Source organism: Somniosus microcephalus, unplaced genomic scaffold, assembly GCF_052327205.1.
Source record: "Somniosus microcephalus isolate GS21.2 unplaced genomic scaffold, FLI_Smic_1.0 scaffold796, whole genome shotgun sequence".
In the NCBI taxonomy this organism is placed as follows: domain Eukaryota; kingdom Metazoa; phylum Chordata; class Chondrichthyes; order Squaliformes; family Somniosidae; genus Somniosus; species Somniosus microcephalus.
Window position 1 is genome coordinate 31706 of NW_028225983.1, and position 20196 is coordinate 51901.

Here is a 20196-nt window from a genome sequence, read left to right on the forward strand (position 1 = left end):
CAAAGACAAAGTTTTATACACCACTCTTCTGCGTGTGAAATTTTCTTCACAACACTCGAATCACCAGCAACATTATGCCTTTGTAAAAATAACTGTTCAATTTAGGTTGCTGGAGCTATTTCTATGGATCCAGATATCGCCCTCCCTACTCCAGCAGAAAATTCACCCAGACCCGTGTTTCCAATTCCACAAGATATCTGTCCTCATTACAGTTGCCTCTCACTACACCCTTGCTACACCGTTTAACATACAAAATCCTGATTATGACTTTCACACCAAGAAATAAACCACTTAAAGCAATCCTTTTATAATATTACCACTTCTTTATTACCTTAATGTGGCTCCAATGTAATAAAGAGGGAGCAGCTACTGCAGGTTTCTATATTGCTGAGATTTTGAGTCCCATAATGTAACGCTTTATATACACTTTATTATTGTTATATTATACACACTAGTCTTCCACAGAACAGAAATGCCTGATGCTAAGATTTCAAAGCTTCAAAGAAAGATGGCCTCGCTTCCTGTGTAAACTCCTTTCAACTTAAAGATTAAATGTCACCATCATGCCTTTAAAAAATAGCATTTTGAAAGGACTGTGATTAGTTTCAACTTTTTCCCCTCATTTTCTAGTTTTAAAACAATATTTTTGTTTAAACAGTGATCTTCTGGCAACATCATCACAGACCAGGTGAAAGGAAATACTAAACCTAACTGTGCACCAGCTGAATTAATATCAAGAGAGAAATCCCAGGGGTGCGTCAGTGATATTAATTAACAGTGTGCGTGTTAATTCTGCTGTTTCGCACAGTCAGGCTTAGCAATTTCCCCCCGTCAGTTCCCTCAATCTTGTGACAATCGGATTCGTTGTTTCAACCAACTTCTCAAATAAATCCAAAGAAACAGAAAAAAACTAATGATCTAATGTTAGCAGAATTCTTTGTAAAAGTGAGTCCGGACTGTAAGCATCTCTGAGTAACTTGATAGTTTCCATGGACCATCCCCAAAGTGCCAAATTAAGCGCTTTTCAACCAACTTGTTTGCAAGTGTCTAACCAAAATCTCCATTTTAATGGAAGTGTTGCTGGCCACCTCAAGCCCTGCAAGTATTTTGAGTCACCAGGCTTAATTACAGGGCAGCACTACAGGCTAAAGACTAGATTACAGGGTTGGCAAATTGAATTTAAAACTTTATAATTAAATCTGACCTTTTCAAAATCCTCCCCCCCGCACCCCACCCCAGAAAACCTCCCAATTGAGTAAAATCAGGCAGGATATTGATCTCTTCCCTCCCACTGTGATGATGCATCACCAAACTAGCAATGTTCCAATGCATGAAGCCCATTATTGAAACGGCATTTGTCGGCTGATGAGCTGCACTCGTTTCAATTTATTTCCATAATTCGCAATGAATCCAAAGGATATTGAATCCTCAGACACTAGTAAAAGCAGCCACTTCCTGCCCACCATAGAATACAGAGTGCATTCACAATGTGTGAATAGTGCACCAGGTTTTATGGCAGTTCACATCAACTGTTCACATATTTTTCATTATCACAGTTGTGGTCACGCAGGAAAATACACCAAAACCTTTGGATACTGGCGAGAAACAATGTGCAGCTTACAGAAAGAGTCTGTTCACAATAGCGGGAAGATGTGCACAGTCTCAGTCAGAAACACCAACAGAAATGGGATGTGAACGGTTCCTCAATGGCTCAGTTGTAAAGGAAGAGTGGAGCTGAGCCAGAACAGACCAGAAGGTCCCAGATGATCTCCAGTTTGTGCTCATTTAGTTGATCAGACACAGTGGCAGTGGGAGTGCTACAACCAGCCTCAACACTGCTGGAGAAAACCAGCAAGGATCCCACTCCTAGATGCTCCGCAGTGATTTGCAGCAAAGTGCATCTATGCTGGTGTTGTGTGACTAGGCTTGTGTTCGGTAATGACCCACTCATCACAACACACCCACAGTGTGACAGCCCGCCCACACTTACTGTCTGGGATCACACTAAAAGAACAGTCATGCAGGCTGGGTATTAGAGCGCACCGTATCCATGGAAATGTACCCCAAAAGAAGTAAACCGAGGATAATTAGAAAAATAAGCAAGACAGAGACCAAAAAATACTATGAAAGCACTACTGATACAGTGGGACTTTCTATATCAAGTATAGATGATGAAACTCAGGCGCTAGAGCTGAATTATAGAGGAAACCCATTTGCTTTGGTGAGTTAATATCCGCTTTAACAAGTTACTAATGCAGCTCACATTAGGCTGTAAAGTGAGACAGTCTGACAAGGAGCCAAAACAGTTGGAATATTTATTGATCGATATTTTAATGACTCCAGTAACAAATCTATTTGCCACGCTCCAAATTATAAAAAGAATTTTTTCAAAAAAATTATAATTTACACCTGTTGTGTATGTACCTTTAAGGGAATAACTGGTCTCAGACTGCAGTACCGGCAGTGACCACCCCTGTATAAAAGGCCCTAGCAGGCTTCTGTAGTTTCAGTTTCCAGGTTGTCTCCATTCAGTAAAGACTTGTTATAATCAACTCCTGCAGTCCGTGTCTCAATTATACACGGACATAATACTGGCGACGAGTAAGAAACGAACTTGCCTGCAACTCGGCAGCACCTCAGACGACGTTATTGAAGGTCGGAGCCAGAAGAAAAAAAAATAATCCAAAGAAACTCGAGAAACGGGCGTCGACCGTGGGCAACCGCCCTCCAAATCATCAAATTGAAAAATTGCAGGAGAGACTGTTGAGAGCCAGGCTTGGTTCTCCAGTCTGTGGTTTCCCAGCTAATCAGGCTGGTGGCAGGTAGTGCACCGATCCTTCCTGGGCTGCGGCGGGCTAGAGCTCGATCGGGTGGCTCTGCAACGGGGCCGGGCAGCGAGTCGGGAAGCAAAGAGAGGGGGGGTGGAGCACACAGGGTGCTTCGAAGCCGGGCAGCGTTCGGACCCAAGAAGAGGGAGGGAAGTGTCCCAGAGGGTCCGCTCCACGACGGGAACGGTTCTTCAATTAACGGAGCAAATATTGAAGCGCGATAGAAAAATAAAAATACCGCGGAGAACGGCGTTGGCAGCAGCGATCGGGGAGGCGCGAAGACCAAAGGGCGTCGCCATTACAGGATAGTAAAATAAATATAATCGCCAGCAACAGCGTTGGCAGCAGCGGGAAAGCGCGGGAGGCGCCATCTTAGATTTTCAAGATGCCAAAGACTGGCGATATCACTGCCTTCGATAATGCAATAGAAGACTGGACCACGTATGTGGAAAGAGTCGAGGTATATTGCGAGGCAAACGAAATAGCCGATGAGAAAAAGGCATCGGTATTGCTAAATTTAATGGGCGCAAGAACGTACGGCCTATTGCGGGACCTGATTACTCCAGCCAAACCGAAGGCGAAGAGTTTTAACGAAATTGTTGCTATCCTACAGGAACACCTAAATCCTACACCGTTGCTGATAGCAGAAAGATTTAAATTCCACAGGAGAAATCAGCATAAAAATGAGAGCAATGCTGATTACCTTACGGAACTACGCAAGCTATCAAAGCACTGCCAGTTCGGAGCAGGACTGGCAGATACCTTACGGGACAAATTTGTCTGTGGACTCCTGAGTGAAAGAACCCAGAAGAGGTTACTCTCAGAGAAAGAGCTGACGCTAGATAAGGCTTTCAGCGTGGCAGTATCGTACGAAGCAGCAGCAAGGGGAGCTGCGGAAATACAACAAAAGCCACAGGAATACGGCACCCACGAAATGACACGGGGATTTGCAAAATGTTATCGCTGCGGCAGAACAAACCATGACCAGAGGGACTGCTGGTCCAAGGACAAAATATGCAGGCAATGCGGAAAGATGGGACACATTGCACGAGTTTGCAGGTCTGGGAAGACCAACGACAACAAAAAGGCTACTAAGGAACCGTACAGGAAAGTACAAAAGATGACGGACAGTAGTTCCGAAGACCAGATGAGCGAGTGAATCCGGGAACAAGAGACTAAGCTGTCTCAAACTTCACAATGCAATCGCAAAAGAGGATCACCAAACCATTTGGGTCACCCTCACGATAGCAGGGTCCGAAGTCAAAATGGAATTGGATACAGGATCAGCTCTAACCGCCATGAATCGACGAGACTACGAGCGGCTATTCTCACACATACCCTTGAGAGAGACATCCATTGTCTTGAGGACGTATACGGGGCAAAAAGTATACCCCAGAGGAAAAATAAGGGTGCCTGTCGAATACAACGGCAAGAAAATACGGAAATTGTATCTCTACATTCTGCAAGATGGTGGACCACCATTATTGGGACGTGAATGGATCAGAAAGATAAGTTTAGACTGGCACTCCATTCAGGCACTGACGGTGGCTGGTAAAAAGGATGACGACGTCACTCCTGGACGATTGTCAACAATCTTAGCTGACGCCAAAGAGGTATTTCAACAAGAACTGGGCACTCTTAAAGGCATAACCACCTCGATAAAAATAGAGAATGCAATTCCCAAGTTTTTCAAAGCAAGACCGGTACCATATGCAATTCGCCCAGCCATCGAGGCAGAGCTGGAGAATGCAGGCGTGTTATCTAAGGTAGACTGGAGCGAGTGGGCGACCCATTGTTCCGGTCATGAAAAAAACGTTAAATAAGTCTGAGGAGCCAAGGCAGGTTCGCATCTGTGGGGACTTCAAGGTGATGGTGAACCCAGTCCTTCTCACAGTACAATATCCTCTTCCAAGGATAGAAGATACCTTCGCCTCACTATCTGGAGGGAAGCGTTTTACAAAAATTGACCTAGCACAAGCATATTTGCAGATGGAGCTTGAAGAATCCTCTAGGAAGTATCTCACGATAAACACTCACAAAGGTCTTTACCAGTATCATCGACTGGTATTCGGAGTAGCATCAGCTCCGGCAATATGGCAAAGAGCGATGGAACAAGTCCTGCAAGGGATTCCGGGGACTCAGTGTTACTTGGACGACATCCTAGTGACAGGTGAAGATGACAGTGAACACCTTGCCAACCTAGAGCAGGTGCTCACTAGACTACGTGAACATGGGCTACGAGCCAATCGCCCCAAGTGCGAGTTTTTTAAGAAACAGATATCGTATTGTGGCCACGTGATTGATGAAGAGGGGTTGCATAAGTCCCCTGACAAAATTGAAGCGGTAGTTAAGGCTCCAGCGCCTGAAAATGTGTCGCAACTGAGGTCATTCCTCGGATTGGTGAATTACTACCATAAGTTTTTGCCGAATTTGTCCACAATTCTGCATCCACTGAACGCCCTACTACGAACGGGAGTAGCATGGAAATGGAGCGATGAATGCAAGCGGGCCTTTCAGAAGAGTAAAGGCCTAATCACTTCAAGAGAAGTATTGGCTCACTACAACCCATCACTACCGATAAGACTGGCGTGTGATGCGTCTCCCTACGGCATTGGGGCGGTACTGTCACATAAATTCCTTGATGGTTCAGAGAGGCCGATAGCTTTTGCGTCACGCTCGTTAACTTCAGCCGAGCGTAACTACGCCCAGATTGACAGAGAGGCCCTCAGCCTGGTGTGGGGGGTGAAGAAGTTCAATCACTACCTGCACGGTCAGAAATTTACTTTACTAACTGATCATCAACCTCTCGTCTCCATTTTCAACCCTCAGAAGGGCGTACCGATAATGACGGCACAACGGCTACAGAGGTGGTCCCTTTTCCTAGGGGCTCACCAATATGACATCGAGTACAAAGGAACTAAACAGCATGGGAATGCTGATGGATTGTCGCGCCTACCGTTGCCGATGGTGGAAGAACTGGCAGTGGATCCAGTGGAGTTATTCCACTCGACTATAGTCGAATGTCTCCCTGTGACGAATGCAAACATAGAAAAGGAAACACGAAATGACCAGACACTCTCCTGGGTCTATGATTTAACGGTGAAGGGACGTCCAGCACATGGCGAACCACTGCTGCCAGCATTCTCGCCGAGAAGAGAACAGCTGTCAGTGTGCAGAGGAATCTTGGTGTGGATCCAGAGCAGTAATTCCACCCAAATTGAAGGATAGAGTGCTCAATGAGCTTCATGAGGGTCATCAGGGAGGGGTAATAATGAAGAACTTAGCCAGAGCGCTTGTGTGGTGGCCGGGAATCGATAGAGAAATCGAAGAGATGACCAAGAGCTGTACAGGATGTCAGAAGGTCCAAAACGCCCCACCACAAGCTCCTCTGCATCCATGGGAGTGGCCCTCATCTCCATGGGAAAGGGTGCACATTGATTTTGCTGGTCCCTTTATGGACTCGATGTTTTTAATTGCGGTGGATGCACAAAGTGGCCAGAGGTAATAAAAATGTCCTCAACCACCACAGAAAAAACTATCAGTCTTACGAACCATATTCGCCAGGAATGGGCTGCCTGAACAGATTTGCTCTGACAATGGACCACAGTTTGTGTCTGAAGAGTTCCGGAGGTTCTTAAAGAACAATGGTGTTAAGCATTACACATCCGCCCCATATCATCCAGCCACTAATGGATTGGCCGAGAGGTTCGTTCAAACATTCAAGAAGGCTATCAAGGCAATGTGTAATGAAGATATACCCCTACAACACAAGGTGGATAACTTGTTTGCCTACATGTGGTTTGTGACACATGCGGTTACCAACCAAACTCCAGCCATGATGTTCTTCAATCGAAGACTACGATGCCGCTTGGATTTGGTTAAGCCAAACGTCAGAAGAGATGTGGAGAACAGGCAGTTTCAGAATATGAATGAAAGGCTGACCAGGAGTTTTAAGATAGGTCAACCAGTTTTGGCCCGAGCCTACCGCACAGAGAAATGGCAGCCAGGAACGATCTGTACACGGCAAGGACCTCTAATGTATACCGTGGACGTTGGGGAGAGCATTGTAAGACGCCATGCTGACCAGATTCTAGAGTCACTGGAAAACGTCAACTCCACACCACGATCTGATACACCTGGCGACGAAACCGAAGTACCAATTGCATCTACCGCAGAATCGGTGATATTGGAAGCAGACGAACCAAACAACGACATTGATCCCGACTCAACCTTGCCAAAAGAACCTGATATCCCAAAGGAGTTATCCAGACAGAATCAGGAAGCCTCCTCAAAGACTGAACTTATAATTGCTTAACTTCAACCAATGTATCTAGCAACCGTAATTGTAATTAGTTATTATTTAGTTGTTAAATGAATGTTATGTACTGTTTATCTAAAAGGGAAGGAATTGTTGTGTATGTACCTTTAAGGGAATAACTGGTCTCAGACTGCAGTACTGGCAGTGACCACCCCTGTATAAAAGGCCCTAGCAGGTTTCTGTAGTTTCAGTTTCCAGGTTGTCTCCATTCAGTAAAGACTTGTTATAATCAACTCCTGCAGTCCGTGTCTCAATTATACACGGACATAATAACACCGAGGCTGTGTTTTGTACATTCATCTAATTCTACTTCTTCATGTTCATTATAAATTCACATACGTTAATTTTTACAGGCATTGATGTGGGTAATTTTGGACGGATTGAATCAGCCAAAGTAAAACAAGTTTCAGAGGGAGAGAAACCACACACCAAAATAAAAATGAAGCTACAGCTTTGCAAATCTCCCAGAAATAGTCTCTTGACAAGCTGAGCTTAATACTCACAGATACAAGTGCTTCAGCCACACTGGTCAACACGGCCGGCCGGAGAGAATGAATAAGAATCTTGTGTTCAGTTACTGCGTACAGCAGTAGACTTACTGCTTTCTCCGGGCCCAGGTTCTGCAGCAAAGTAGTGAAACTGCCACCACTGAAAGCAAGAGGACAGACATCAGAATTCAGTGAAGTAAGGCACTGGTCACTTTTGTCCTGACTCTCTGTGGCAGTGCATTACTCCAGGAGTATACAGCACCATAGAGCTCAATGACATTGGATGTTTGAAAGACTAGCACTGCATTATGCACACTCCTGAGCGGATCAATAAAGTGAATCTGTAGAATCATTAAAGAACATCAAGTCACTTCCAGAGTTAGAGTTGAGTACAGTTTACAAGGCAGTCATGGCAATTCCCCAAATTCCCATTTTTTCAGTAACTGTTGGGCTACAGGTGTTTGAAGTTTTTAAAAGGAATACATACTGCATGGAATACCAAGAGACGTCATTTTATTACTAGTGATGCAAAATTCTATCTAGCTTTGTTGTAATTAACCCTTTCAATCTGTTAACCTCAAAATGTTCCAATCATTTATAAACAATTTGCTGCATGGAATGCAAGCACAGCTTTCAGCTCTGTATTTAAAAGGATATCGAACCTATTTCAACACGATCCAGAACCACATTATTTTAGCAAACAATTTTAAATTGCAACCTAACAGACTGCATCATCAGGGCTGAAAACGTTCTATAGGACACAGGATCTGGCAGAATCAAGAGGAGGATGCTTAGTTCCAGCTTGTTACTGAAAACCACAAGCTATAGCTGGGACAAGTCTGGTTACTTTCCAACAAAGTACTTCACATCGAACGAGGGAAAGGGGAGAAGGAGCAACATTGCTGTTTGGTTATAAATGCACCACATGTTGCTGGACGATGTAAGGAACTGATGCTGGGAATGTAATTCAATCAAGAGGCTTGTGACTTAGCAAGGAGACACAAGTACAAAGTTTGATTTGTTACATCTTTTTTTGAACTTTTATACTTCATATACTTGGATTTATTTATTCTTCTGACATTTTGTATCTCTTTGTTCTGCGGAGTTTTGCTTATTTAATCAGAATAGGTTTAAATTGTGGTGACAAAGTTTACATGGCATAAAAAGTGGCGCACTTTTCATAGAGAGCTGTAAAGCCATTTGTCTGGGGAGATATAAATTCCAATGGAGATGCACATCATTTATATGGCTGTTCCATCTATTGTACAGAAGGGCCAGAACTAAATATTGGACTGTCCATTACTAACACTGCTACTCTGATGTGCTATAGTGGTTATACTCAGTAGACAGGAGTTTACATCAGTGTTCAGGGGTTGTCACGCTGGCATACAAGAGCGAACACCAGATAAGAATAATTTACTTTCACAAAATGTATCCTGTACTGGTACAGTTAACGGTGAAACTTGTTCTCTGGATTACTGGTACAGTTAACGGTGAAACTTGTTCTCTGGATTACTGGTACAGTTAACGGTGAAACTTGTTCTCTGGATTACTGGTTCAGTTAACGGTGAAACTTGTTCTCTGGATTACTGGTTCAGTGACAAGAGTTCAAACTTCACCATGGCAGTTTGGGAATTTGAATTGAGTTAAAAAAAACAGCTGGTATCAGTTAAAGTGACCATTGGATAGTTGTATAAACCCAACTGATTCACTGATGCTCTTTAGGGAAGGAAATCTGCTGTCTTTTACGCAGTCTGGCCTATATGTGACTCCAATCCTTGCCCACTCTTGCTGACTTGGGAACGGAGAGTGGCACAGAATGGCCTAAAGGAGACAATTCACTTCAAATGAAGTTTAGGAGAATATATCTGTGCTTGTCTACACTTACCTTAGTGGTAGTGGTGATGATACAGGTTGGCAAAGCATCAGGTGGTCATGAGGCGATTGCTGTAACAGAGAGGACAAGACTGAAATTCAGTAGACTCTCACTAATCGAAATTCTGGTCCCAGCAGAAGCTGCATCAAGAGAAGCCCCTCTCTCCACTTACTTGAAATAAAAGGAACAAGTGTTTTATTTATTTCTCCAGCATCTTTCTCTCAAATTCACATCTCTTACCATCCATTTCTTTTGCTTATGTTGATGATTATTTTCTGCACCCTCAAATGCTTTTCTATGGGATTAACTTTACTCCCATTCTACCCAATAGAAAGACACATTGCATTTCCACATGGCTGCTATTACATTGTGAATATTCAGGATGCATGTTGGGGTAATATGTTTTTGCTAAATGTGTCAAATGGCAACACATTCCTGCTATAATCCAAACAGCGTACATCCCATAGCTTTATATTGCTGCTCTGAATGACAATCATGCAGGTCGACACTCACCTGCACAAGAATCCTTGGTCTTTGAGGAGAAGGAAATGGGACATTGTGCATGAAATGACAGATGTGCCTGCAAAATAGAAGTCATAAAGAGGCTTGTTGGATATACGGAGAAAACATCTGTAATCACCATGGCCTTCTAGTCATGGCCACACATCTGGCCAACTGAATGGCTAAGTTAATTTGTGATTAAAAAAAAAAAAATCAATTTCTCCAACATATATTGCTGGATGTATTAAATCCAACAACTGAGGTTATGTAGGTTTTTTTTAAACTTAAGGAAAAGGATTACATCTTCACTTGATCTTTGCCAATGCATTAAATCAGATTTTCTGTTGACATAAAAATAAATAAAAAACCTTTTCATCACGTTTTACCACCAGCTGATTTCACACAAACACCTATTGACAGCTGACAGAAGAGTGACGAGTAGAGCATTAGCACAGCTCATATCTTTGCCACAGTAAAGGGAGATCTAGAGAGGGTGGTTGAGGAATGAAGCAACTGTAAAAATAAACCCACGCAGGCACTCCAATTGTGGTAGTTTGTATCAGCAAAACCTTGTCAAAAACTCTCTGCATACGCTGGAATAGCACGTGAGGCAGATCTCCACTCAACTCACAACTCCAGCATACAACTGCTGGGACGTGCTCCATATTATAGTATCTTTGGATTAGGAGTAGAAATTTCCAGACAGACTCGACACTGGGATTATATTTCAACACACTGCAAGCAGGGGTAGGAAAATATTAACAATGGAAGATACATTAATTATTCAGGAAACTATTTAGAATGTGTTACACAATTATTTTTAGGCAAGTACCATAAATTTCAGTGTGTAAGTGACACCTTAATAGTCTGTCAGTCTGCAATTACAACTCATTCACCAATCTGAACTATTTTTTAAACCACATCATGAATTTTTGCAAGTCCAGACCTTCCTTTAGAATGAAAATGAAATTAAACATTGCGTGGTGCCAGTTCTGATCCCCGATCGGTGCGGAGTTAGCTGACCTCAGTGGGGCAGCAATAATGGCCCAGAATTTAGAATGATCCCCCTAGTGCAAGGGGCACGTGCCGACTCCAAAAAAGAATTCTCGCCAATTTTATCCACCCCCTCCCCATCTCTCCTGAAGTCATCGATCCTCACTGGCTATCGTTTTCACAGGAACCCTCCAGTACTTTGCCCAGCTGGCCTTTATTCACCTTTGACAGTGAATTTTGACAGTGAGTATAGCTGGCTATTTGACCATTGGGGCACCACAGCTGAGCCTGCTCCTTGCCCGGCATTATTAACGTGCGCTTCCAGCAGGACCTGCCGAATAGCAACCAGGGGCTGGGAACCCTGACTGTATTTTCCCTCTTCAACCCGGCGATCCATTATTACTATTCAGCGGAGGTCAGCTAATTCAGCACCGATTGGGGACCACACCTGCGACCATGCAATGTTTGCCGTCATTTCTAGCAGAGTCAGGAAGAATTCACCTTTTACAGGAAACTTACTTCTCAATAGGTAGTGCATGAGGTCCGGAGATTGAATAGCGGTATAAAAACGTGAGAAATTTTCGAAAAGCTTCAAAGAACGGCCAGTGTGACAGAAGGCAGATGCACTTGCTGGTGTGAACAGTTTTCGAGAGGATGGGTTTTCGGTCAGCAGCACTAACCAGCCCTAACTGTGATCGTTGCTTGTCTGTCAGGTTCTCTTGAGGAAGAGGCTCATAGAACTGAATAGCTGCACCATAAACCTAGGAACAATGAGTAAGGGCATTGGAATCATTAAGCTGCAGAGCAACACTAGGTGGCAATTACCAATTTGGTACACTGTGGTGGTGAAAGCAGAAACAATCCTGTTAAACAATTACAAGCGTAAATAAGTGTAATTAGTCTGGGTGCACCCAACACTGCATCCTATAATTTACACATCAGAACACAGGCAGAAAAGACTTAGTCTTGCTTTTAATTTTCCACTGGCACTTACTATACTATATTATTAAAGGTGCTGAGTTTGCAAGCATCTGACAGGACCCGAGTGCTCTCCTGGACAAGTTTTGCTTGCCTAAAGGGGTCGGAGAGGAATTTTCCAGATTTATTTCCCGGATTGGCCTGGGTTTTATCGGGTTTTTCACCTCTCCCAGGAGATCACATGGCTTCCAGGTAGGGTGGCGAGTGTATGTATTGTGATGCACAAGTCATCGCAGCTGTATGGGACAGGCTGGATAGACCAGTAGGCCTTTTCCCATCAGTCATTGTTCGTCTGATCCATCCTGTATAGGCAAAGGTTGCAATAATACATAGAATCATAGAAGTTTCCAGCACAGGAGGAGTCGAATCTGCCAATCATGTCTGTTCCGACTTTTTTCTAGAGCAATCAGAAACGAAGCCCATGTCTCTCCCTATCGCCATGCATCTTCCTCTGCTTCAAATCTAACTGCAGGTAGCGGTGACTATCCTCCTGGTGGAAAAAAGGTCTATTTGGGGTTGTGGTTGCTCCACAATAATACGCCTGGTGATGAAAGCAAGTCATCCTTGTGTGATGGGCTCAGTAATACCATACGTGAACCAGCCAGAGCCACAGTACTCAAAGGCACTGCTGGCGATTGGCCAGCTAGTCTTGCTCACTAATGGGATGCGTCGGGATAAATCCTTCACGATGAGCTGGGATTCTTTCACTCAGCTCCAGATTACACTGCAAGCCAATGTCCCAATAGGTATTGGCGGTCCTAGCTGGACGTGCAGTGGAAAGCTTTAGTACACTGTATTGGAAGCTATGTGCTTTTAGCTGGTCAGTCTCGAGCAGTATGCCTGTGCATGCTTCCAAGTCTGGCTGTGCCAATTTGCGTCTAAGCTTAGGTAAGTGTGATGAGTCATTATGGAGAAAGAGTCCACATCCAATATCAGGCAAACAGAAATTCTATTTGTAGATTTCTCAGTAGTTTGATTTGTTTTTGATAAAAATTAACATGCAAAATAAAAGAAAATGCATGATTGAGAAAGTTTGCATTGCAGCAGGAATATGAAGGCTATGAAGTTTTTGGACAAGGTTATTTCAGAAATAAACTCTTAAAAATGGAGATAAGACCTCATCATTGGTACAATCATTGTTGTTTGAAGGTTTCCTGCCCCAGCTGGGCGTCACCCACACTTACCATCACAAATTTTAGCGGAATGGATTACTGTCCCCGATTATAATCTCTCAACCATCGGTGGCTGTGGCTTCAGCTGCCTGGGCCCCAAGCTCTGGAACTCCCTCCCTAAACCTCTCCGCCCCTCTACTTCGCTTTCCTCCTTTAAGACCCTCCTTAAAACCTACCTCCATCTGCCCTAATTTCTCATGTGGCTCGGTGTCAATTTTTTGTCTTATAACACTCCTGTGAAGTGACTTGGGATGTCCTACTATGTTAAAGGCGCTATATAAATACAAGTTGTTGTTGTTGTCATCCTAGCTGTGTTCTACTCAACACAGACCAGATATCAAACCTGGGATCTTCCCCATCTGTGACACTTAGGTACCCATTTAACTCATTTTATACCATAACCTTTACTGCTGACAAACGTGATAAAAAGGAACATATGGGTGATCAGAGTTATACAGCTGTTACAACTGAAGATGTGTATTAGGTAAAAGTACATTAATATTTTATTTAAAATATGGTCACATGTGAACCACGAAGGCCAGTCCCTGTAAGGGCAGCAGGTTCCTTTCCCTGAAAGGTCATCAGTGAACCAGATGGGTTTTTACAACAATGTGGCAGCTTTCATGGCGCTAGTCCAAAAATTACTAGATTTATTGAATTTCATTTCACAACTTGCCCTGGTGTGATTTGAACTCTCAACCTCTGGCCTGCTAGTTTACTACCAGGCTACTGTACCACTTTGACTTAAATAACACAGAAAAAATGTCATACAGCTTTTGCTCCTAGTCAACAAAATTTAAAAAGGAAAATAAAAGGATTATTGTTTTATGATTTCAGTTTTTATAATTTATAAGGATTATCTGAATATTCAAGTGCTGCCTAACCACTACTTCTTGGCTTACGAAGTAAATCAAATGGTGTCGTATACTATGAAGCGAAGCCTTTCAATTAGGTTTTTAAAAAAAATCTGATATCAAACAAAACCAACATAAGCACACACTATCATACGGTACACTAAATAACAGGTTTGCACTGAATGTACCTTTGTTGCAGAAGCTGCCGTAAGCACAAACGTAGAGAAGACGGGGAGCGGATATTTGGTATTACAAGGCCAGCATTCAATGGTTGTCCCCATTGGCAGGCAAAAGAGAGGTACTGAGACAGGCAATGGAAAGGATTCATAATCTTCCTCTGGATACCTACATATCAAACCTGCAACAGAGACAAGACAATAACCAAAAATGAAAACATCTAAATTATAATCTTTTTGTACGCTGTACTATGACTTTTGAGAGACTAGAACCAGCAGCTCTCCCAGATCTTCCTTCAGGAGAAAGGCTAACCATGACGACATTATTTAAAAGGATCCTTCCATGATACCCAGTGAAATAACAGATAGTCTGAACACAGACCAATCATTGGGCCAGTGTCTTTTTAAAGCAACCAATCCTCAGTGCTGTTCTCAGTTAAGCAATTGGAAACCTCCTTGGTGGAGACTTTGGAAAATAAAAGCTGGCTTCCGATTGGCCTGTAAATTGATTATGACGCATTCATGGCAACCAGCAAGCAAGAGGAACAATTTCCCCACCTGCTGTTACCAGAACACACTCACTTGAATGTTGACATGGCAAAAATTAAATACTCATAAAAGATGAATATTTTGAATGTCTTCAAAAAAAGCTTTAGGGGAAATAAAGTCTTTCACAGACTAGTTTAAAGCCTTAAGCCAAATGCTGTGCATCATAAAATCTACTACGGTGATAAAGAAAAGAGAATGTACTCCAGAATTCTTACAGGTGGTTTAATGTAATTGTAATTAATGAGCAGTCAAGTTCATAAAATAAAAGTAATTCATCTTTTTATTCAAGTCCTGATCACTCAGAGCCTATTAACAGCATCTCATTCCCAATTTTTTTTGTCTCATCCACTAATTAACATTCAAACTTCAGCACGTAACAAATGTTCATGTTGACACTACTTCCTGGTGCCACAGTCTCACTTTCTGAAACAAATACACAAACTCAAGGCGATCTGGATGATTCAGCTTTATCCTAGTCAAAACCACAAACGCTATCCCATCCAGATCTCATTACGGATGCAGCACTTACCAGCTTTGTATGCTATAGTGTTGGTCTTGGCCAAGGACTTTTTGTAACACAAATATACCGCTGATCCCCACTGCAACAGAAAATTAAATAAATCACCGAACTGCACACACAAAGTAACATTCACCAAACCTGCAACATAATTACTGTCGAGATTTGCCACGGTCTACACAAAAATATACTGGTTCAAACTGATTTTATTGCAATGCAACAAATTTGTAGGTGTTTTGAAGAGATGTTTTAATAGTGATTTGTCACTTGGTGATTGGGACTTCTCCTGAGTGTGTCTAGATAAACCTCCCATTCATAAAAATTTGCACAAAATGAATCCTATAAAAGTAGTAAAAAGTTCCTTGGTACAGACGACAGGAAATACTGAAGATGAAGAGGTAAATACACTAATGTTACTTGTAAGTTGGAAAGATAGTTTCCTGGTTCACCAAAGGAGGAAACAACTTTCCCCAAGGTTGGTTGCAAGCAAAGCTTTCCAGCCAGGTACAAGCACACAGCCATTAACCGTTCAAAAATTCCCTTTAATTTAGGAATGTTTCATCTTGAAAAAATAACTCCTCAGAGTAATATCAGCTATCAAGTATGGATCATATAAATTATCCATAAGTCCATCGCAGCATTTTTTTTAAACAATCCAATATGATCAAAGACACAGGGGTTGGAAATACTTCATTCACGGAAAGAAAAAAACAAACAAAACTGATAATGACATTAAGTGAAGATAGCAAAGTGGACCACTGCCCAGTAAAGAGGAAGGAGACCCAGTGATGACCACAAGGCGTAATATTACATGCCAGATCGCCACGGTGAAAGGGAAAATGGAATAGGAGCACAAACTAGCGAAAAATATAAAAACGGATTGTAAAAGCTTCTATAGGTATGCGAAGGTAAATGTAGGTCCTTTACAGAGACGGGAGAATTTATAATGGGGAATGAGGAAATGGCAGAGAAATTAAATAAATACTTTGTTTTGGTCTTCATGGAGGAAGACACAAAAAACCTCCCAGAAATACAATAAAACCAAGGGTGTGGTGGAAATTATTAGAAAAAAAACAGCACAGGAAACTTTGCGATATCCGGCACCGACGGGACCGAGCTGCTGCCGATCTATCAAAACTTCCGGATAGACCAGCACTAATGTTGAAGGATACGGAGGTTTTCATCTCAGTATCTGACAATAAACACTGTTGCTTAGCAACAGCTTGTAAACACTCAGCCCGTACCTTGGAAGCGTCTCTGAAGCTGTTGCTAAGCTACAGAGACGCTTTCCAGAGCCTGGCTGTTAAAAACAATGCTAGAAGAAAAAAAACCTAACCAAAACGGCTGCTGATTTCTGCCGTTAGATCGAGGTTTCCAGACATACAACCTCCGGATAAACCAAAGTTTCCTGTACTAGCAAAATTAATGGGACTAAAAGTTGATAAATCTCAAGCACCGGATGACCTACATCCTAGGGTTTTGAAAGAAGTGGCCATTGGAATAGTGGAGCATTGGTTGTCATCTTCCAAAATTCTATAGATTCTGGAATGGTTCCTGCAGGTTGGAGGATAGCAAATGTAACCCTGCTATTTAAGAAAGGAGGGAGAGAGAAAACAGGGAACTACAGACCTGTTAGCCTCACATCAGTAGTTGGGAAAATGCAGGAATCTATTATAAAGGATGCAATAACTGGGCACTTAGAAACTAATAGTAAGATTGGGCAGAGTCAACATGGATTTATGAAAGGGAAACCCTGTTTGACAAACCTATTGGAATTCTTTGAGGATGTAACTAGTGGAGTAGACAAAGGGGAACCACTAGATGTGGTGTATCTGGATTTTCAGAAGGCCTTCGATAAGGTCCCACACAAGAGGTTGGTGAACAAAATTAGGGCACATGGAATGGGGGGTAATATACTAGCATGGATTGAGAATTGGTTAACAGACAGAAAAGAGTAGGGAAAAACAGGTCTTTTTCAGGATGGCAGGCTGTGACTAGTGAGGTACCGCAAGGATCGGTGCTTGGGACCCAGCTATTCACAATCTATATCAATGATTTGAATGAGGGACTAAATGTAACATTTCCAAATTTGCTGATGATACAAAGCTAGGTGGCAGTGTCAGTTGCGAAGAGGATGTGAAGAGGCTTCAAGGGGATCTCGACAGGCTCAGTGAGTGGGCGAGAACATGGCAGATGGAATATAATGTGGGTAAATGTGAAGTTATCCACTTTGGTAGAAAAAACAGAAAGGCAGAGTATTTCCTAAATGGTGAAAGATTGGGGAATGCAGATGTTCAAAGGGACCTGGGTGTCCTTGTACATGAGTCACTGAAAGTGAATGTGCAGGTGCAGCAAACCATTAGGAAGGCAAATGGTATGCTGGCCTTCATTGCAAGAGGATTTGAGTACAGGAGTAAAGAAGTCTTACTCCAATTATACAGGGCCTTGGTGAGACCACACCTGGAGTACTGTGTACAATTTTGGTCTCCTTACCCAAGGAAGGATATACTTGCCATAGAGGGAGTGCAACGAAGATTCACCAGATTGATTCCTGGGATGGCAGGACTGTCGTATGAGAATAGGTTGATTAAACTAGGCCTGTATTCTCTTAAATTCAGAAGAATGAGGGGATCTCATTGAAGCATACAAAATTATTACAGGGCTTGATAGGATGGATGCTGAGAGAATATTTCCCTTGGCTGGGGAGTCTAGAACCAGGGGCCACAGCCTCAGGATAAAGGGTAGGCCATTCAGGACTGAGATGAGAAGAAATTTCTTCACAGAGGGTAGTGAATCTTTGGAATTCTCTACCCCAGAGGGCTGTGGAGGCTCAGTCATTGGGTATATTCAAAACAGAAGTTGATAGATTTCTGACTAGTAAGGGCATCAAGGACTATGGCAATAGGGCCGGTGAATGGAGTTGAGGCAAAAGATCAGCCATGATTTCAATTCAATTCAATTTTATTTGCCATATGTAACCAGTACAAGTACAATTACAATGGAATGCTTACTCCCCGTAGGGACGAGTCAGCTATTCATTGAATGGCTCATTGATCTCATTGAATGGCGGAGCAGGTTCGAAGGGCCAAATGGCCTACTCCTGCTCCTATTTCTTGTTATGTAAATCATCATCTTTTAAAATGGGCCAAATTCCTCACCATTGGCTCAATGGGGAGCTTTCAGGTAGACTCAGTTCTTGGCAAAACCAGCAACCGCCCGCTTCCACAACCCTGCTACAACACTAACACATTCAGTACTAGGGAAAGGTCATTTCACTCTGCAACATGCGCTACACAATTGTTTATGATGCACTTCACACTATTTTAAGTATTAATCTTGAAATGACATTTTCTTACATTAAGGAAATGGCAGCAGTTGTAACTGATGGTACAATAACTGACCGGATTACTACAATCTGGAAGGTGGCAAGTGTAACCCCACTATTTAAGAAAGTAGGGAGAGAAAACGGGAAACTACAGGCCAGTTAGCCTGACATCAGTAGTAGGGAAAATGCTAGAATCTGTTATTAAGGACGTGGTAACAGGGCACTTAGAAAATAATAATAGGATTGGGCAGAGTCAACACGGATTTATGAAAGGGAAATCGTGTTTGACAAATCTGTTAGTTTTTTGAGATTGTAACTAGCAGAATAGATAAGGGGGAACCAGTGGATGTGGTGTATTTGGAATTTCAGAAGGCATTCGATAAGGTACCACACAAGAGGTTATTAAACAAAATTAGGTCTCATGGGATTGGGGGTAATATACTAACATGGATTGAGAATTGGTTAATGGACAGAAAACCGAGAGTAGGAATAAACAGGTCATTTTCGGGTTGGCAGGCTGTAACTAGTGGGGTACTGCAAGGATCAGTGCTTGGGCCTCAGCTATTCACAATCTACATCAATGATTTGGATGAGGGGGCCAAATGTAATATATCCAAGTTTGCTGATGATACAAACCTGGGTGGGAATGTAAGTTGTGAGGAGGATGCAAGGAGGCATCAAGGGGAGTATTTTTTAAATGGCAAGAGATTGGGAAATGTTGGTGTTCAGAGGGACCCAGGTGTCCTTGTACACGAATCACTGAAAGTTAACATGCAGGTACAGCAAGCAATTAGGAAAGCAAATGCTATGTTGACCTTTATTACAAGAGGATTTGAGTATAAGAGTAAAGATGTCTTACTGCAATTATATAGGGCCCTGGTGAGACCACGCCTGGAGCATTGTGTACAGTTTTGGTCTCCATAGAGGGAGTGCAACAAAGGTTCACCAGACTGGTTCCTGGGATGGGGTTTTGTCCTATGTGGAGAGATTGAGTAGACTAGGCCTATATTCTCCAGAGTTTAGAAGAATGAGAGGTGATCTCATTGAAAAAACAAAATTCTTAGAGGGCTTGACAGGGTAGATGTTTCCCCTGGCTGGGGAGTCTAGAACCAGCGATCACAGTCTCAGAATAAGGGGTTGGCCATTTAGGACAGAGATGAGGAGAAATTTCTTCACTCAGTGGGTGGTGAATCTTTGGAATTCTCTACCCCAGAGGGCTGTGGAGGCTCAGTCATTGAGTATATTCAAGACAGAGATCGATAGATTTTTGAACATTATGGGAATCAAGGGATATGGGGATAGTGCAGGAAAGTGGAGATGAGGTAGATCAGCCATGATCTTATTGAACGGTGGAGCAGGCTCAAAGGGCCAAATGGCCGACTCCTGCTCCTATTTCTTATATTCTTAACCTCCTGCTTACTATCTTGCTAAATTACCATAGGACAACATCCTTATAATCTCAATTACAATCTGGAATGTCATGGGAGGACAGGAAGTGTTAGACAACTCAAGGTTAAACGAGAACACAGATGTAAGTATCAAATGCCACTGCATCATAAAGCCCTGATCCAACACGTGGACACTCACAATGAAACTTCAAACTGTAAGCTGACATACAGTA

At 42.7% G+C, this 20196-nt stretch overlaps 1 protein-coding gene across 1 annotated transcript in view; it reads right to left on the bottom strand.

The window, feature by feature from the left end:
- Window positions 1–20196, bottom strand: part of LOC147081079 (C-myc promoter-binding protein-like) — a 59611-nt gene that overhangs the window by 27686 nt on the left and 11729 nt on the right. The window contains exons 3-8 of the mRNA XM_085980958.1: window positions 15263–15332; window positions 14197–14366; window positions 11524–11765; window positions 10024–10090; window positions 9523–9581; window positions 7650–7794 (exon numbers count right to left, since the gene is read on the bottom strand). Coding sequence (XP_085837084.1) covers window positions 7650–7794; window positions 9523–9581; window positions 10024–10090; window positions 11524–11765; window positions 14197–14366; window positions 15263–15332 — 753 coding nt within the window. The remainder of the gene's footprint in view (window positions 1–7649; window positions 7795–9522; window positions 9582–10023; window positions 10091–11523; window positions 11766–14196; window positions 14367–15262; window positions 15333–20196) is intronic.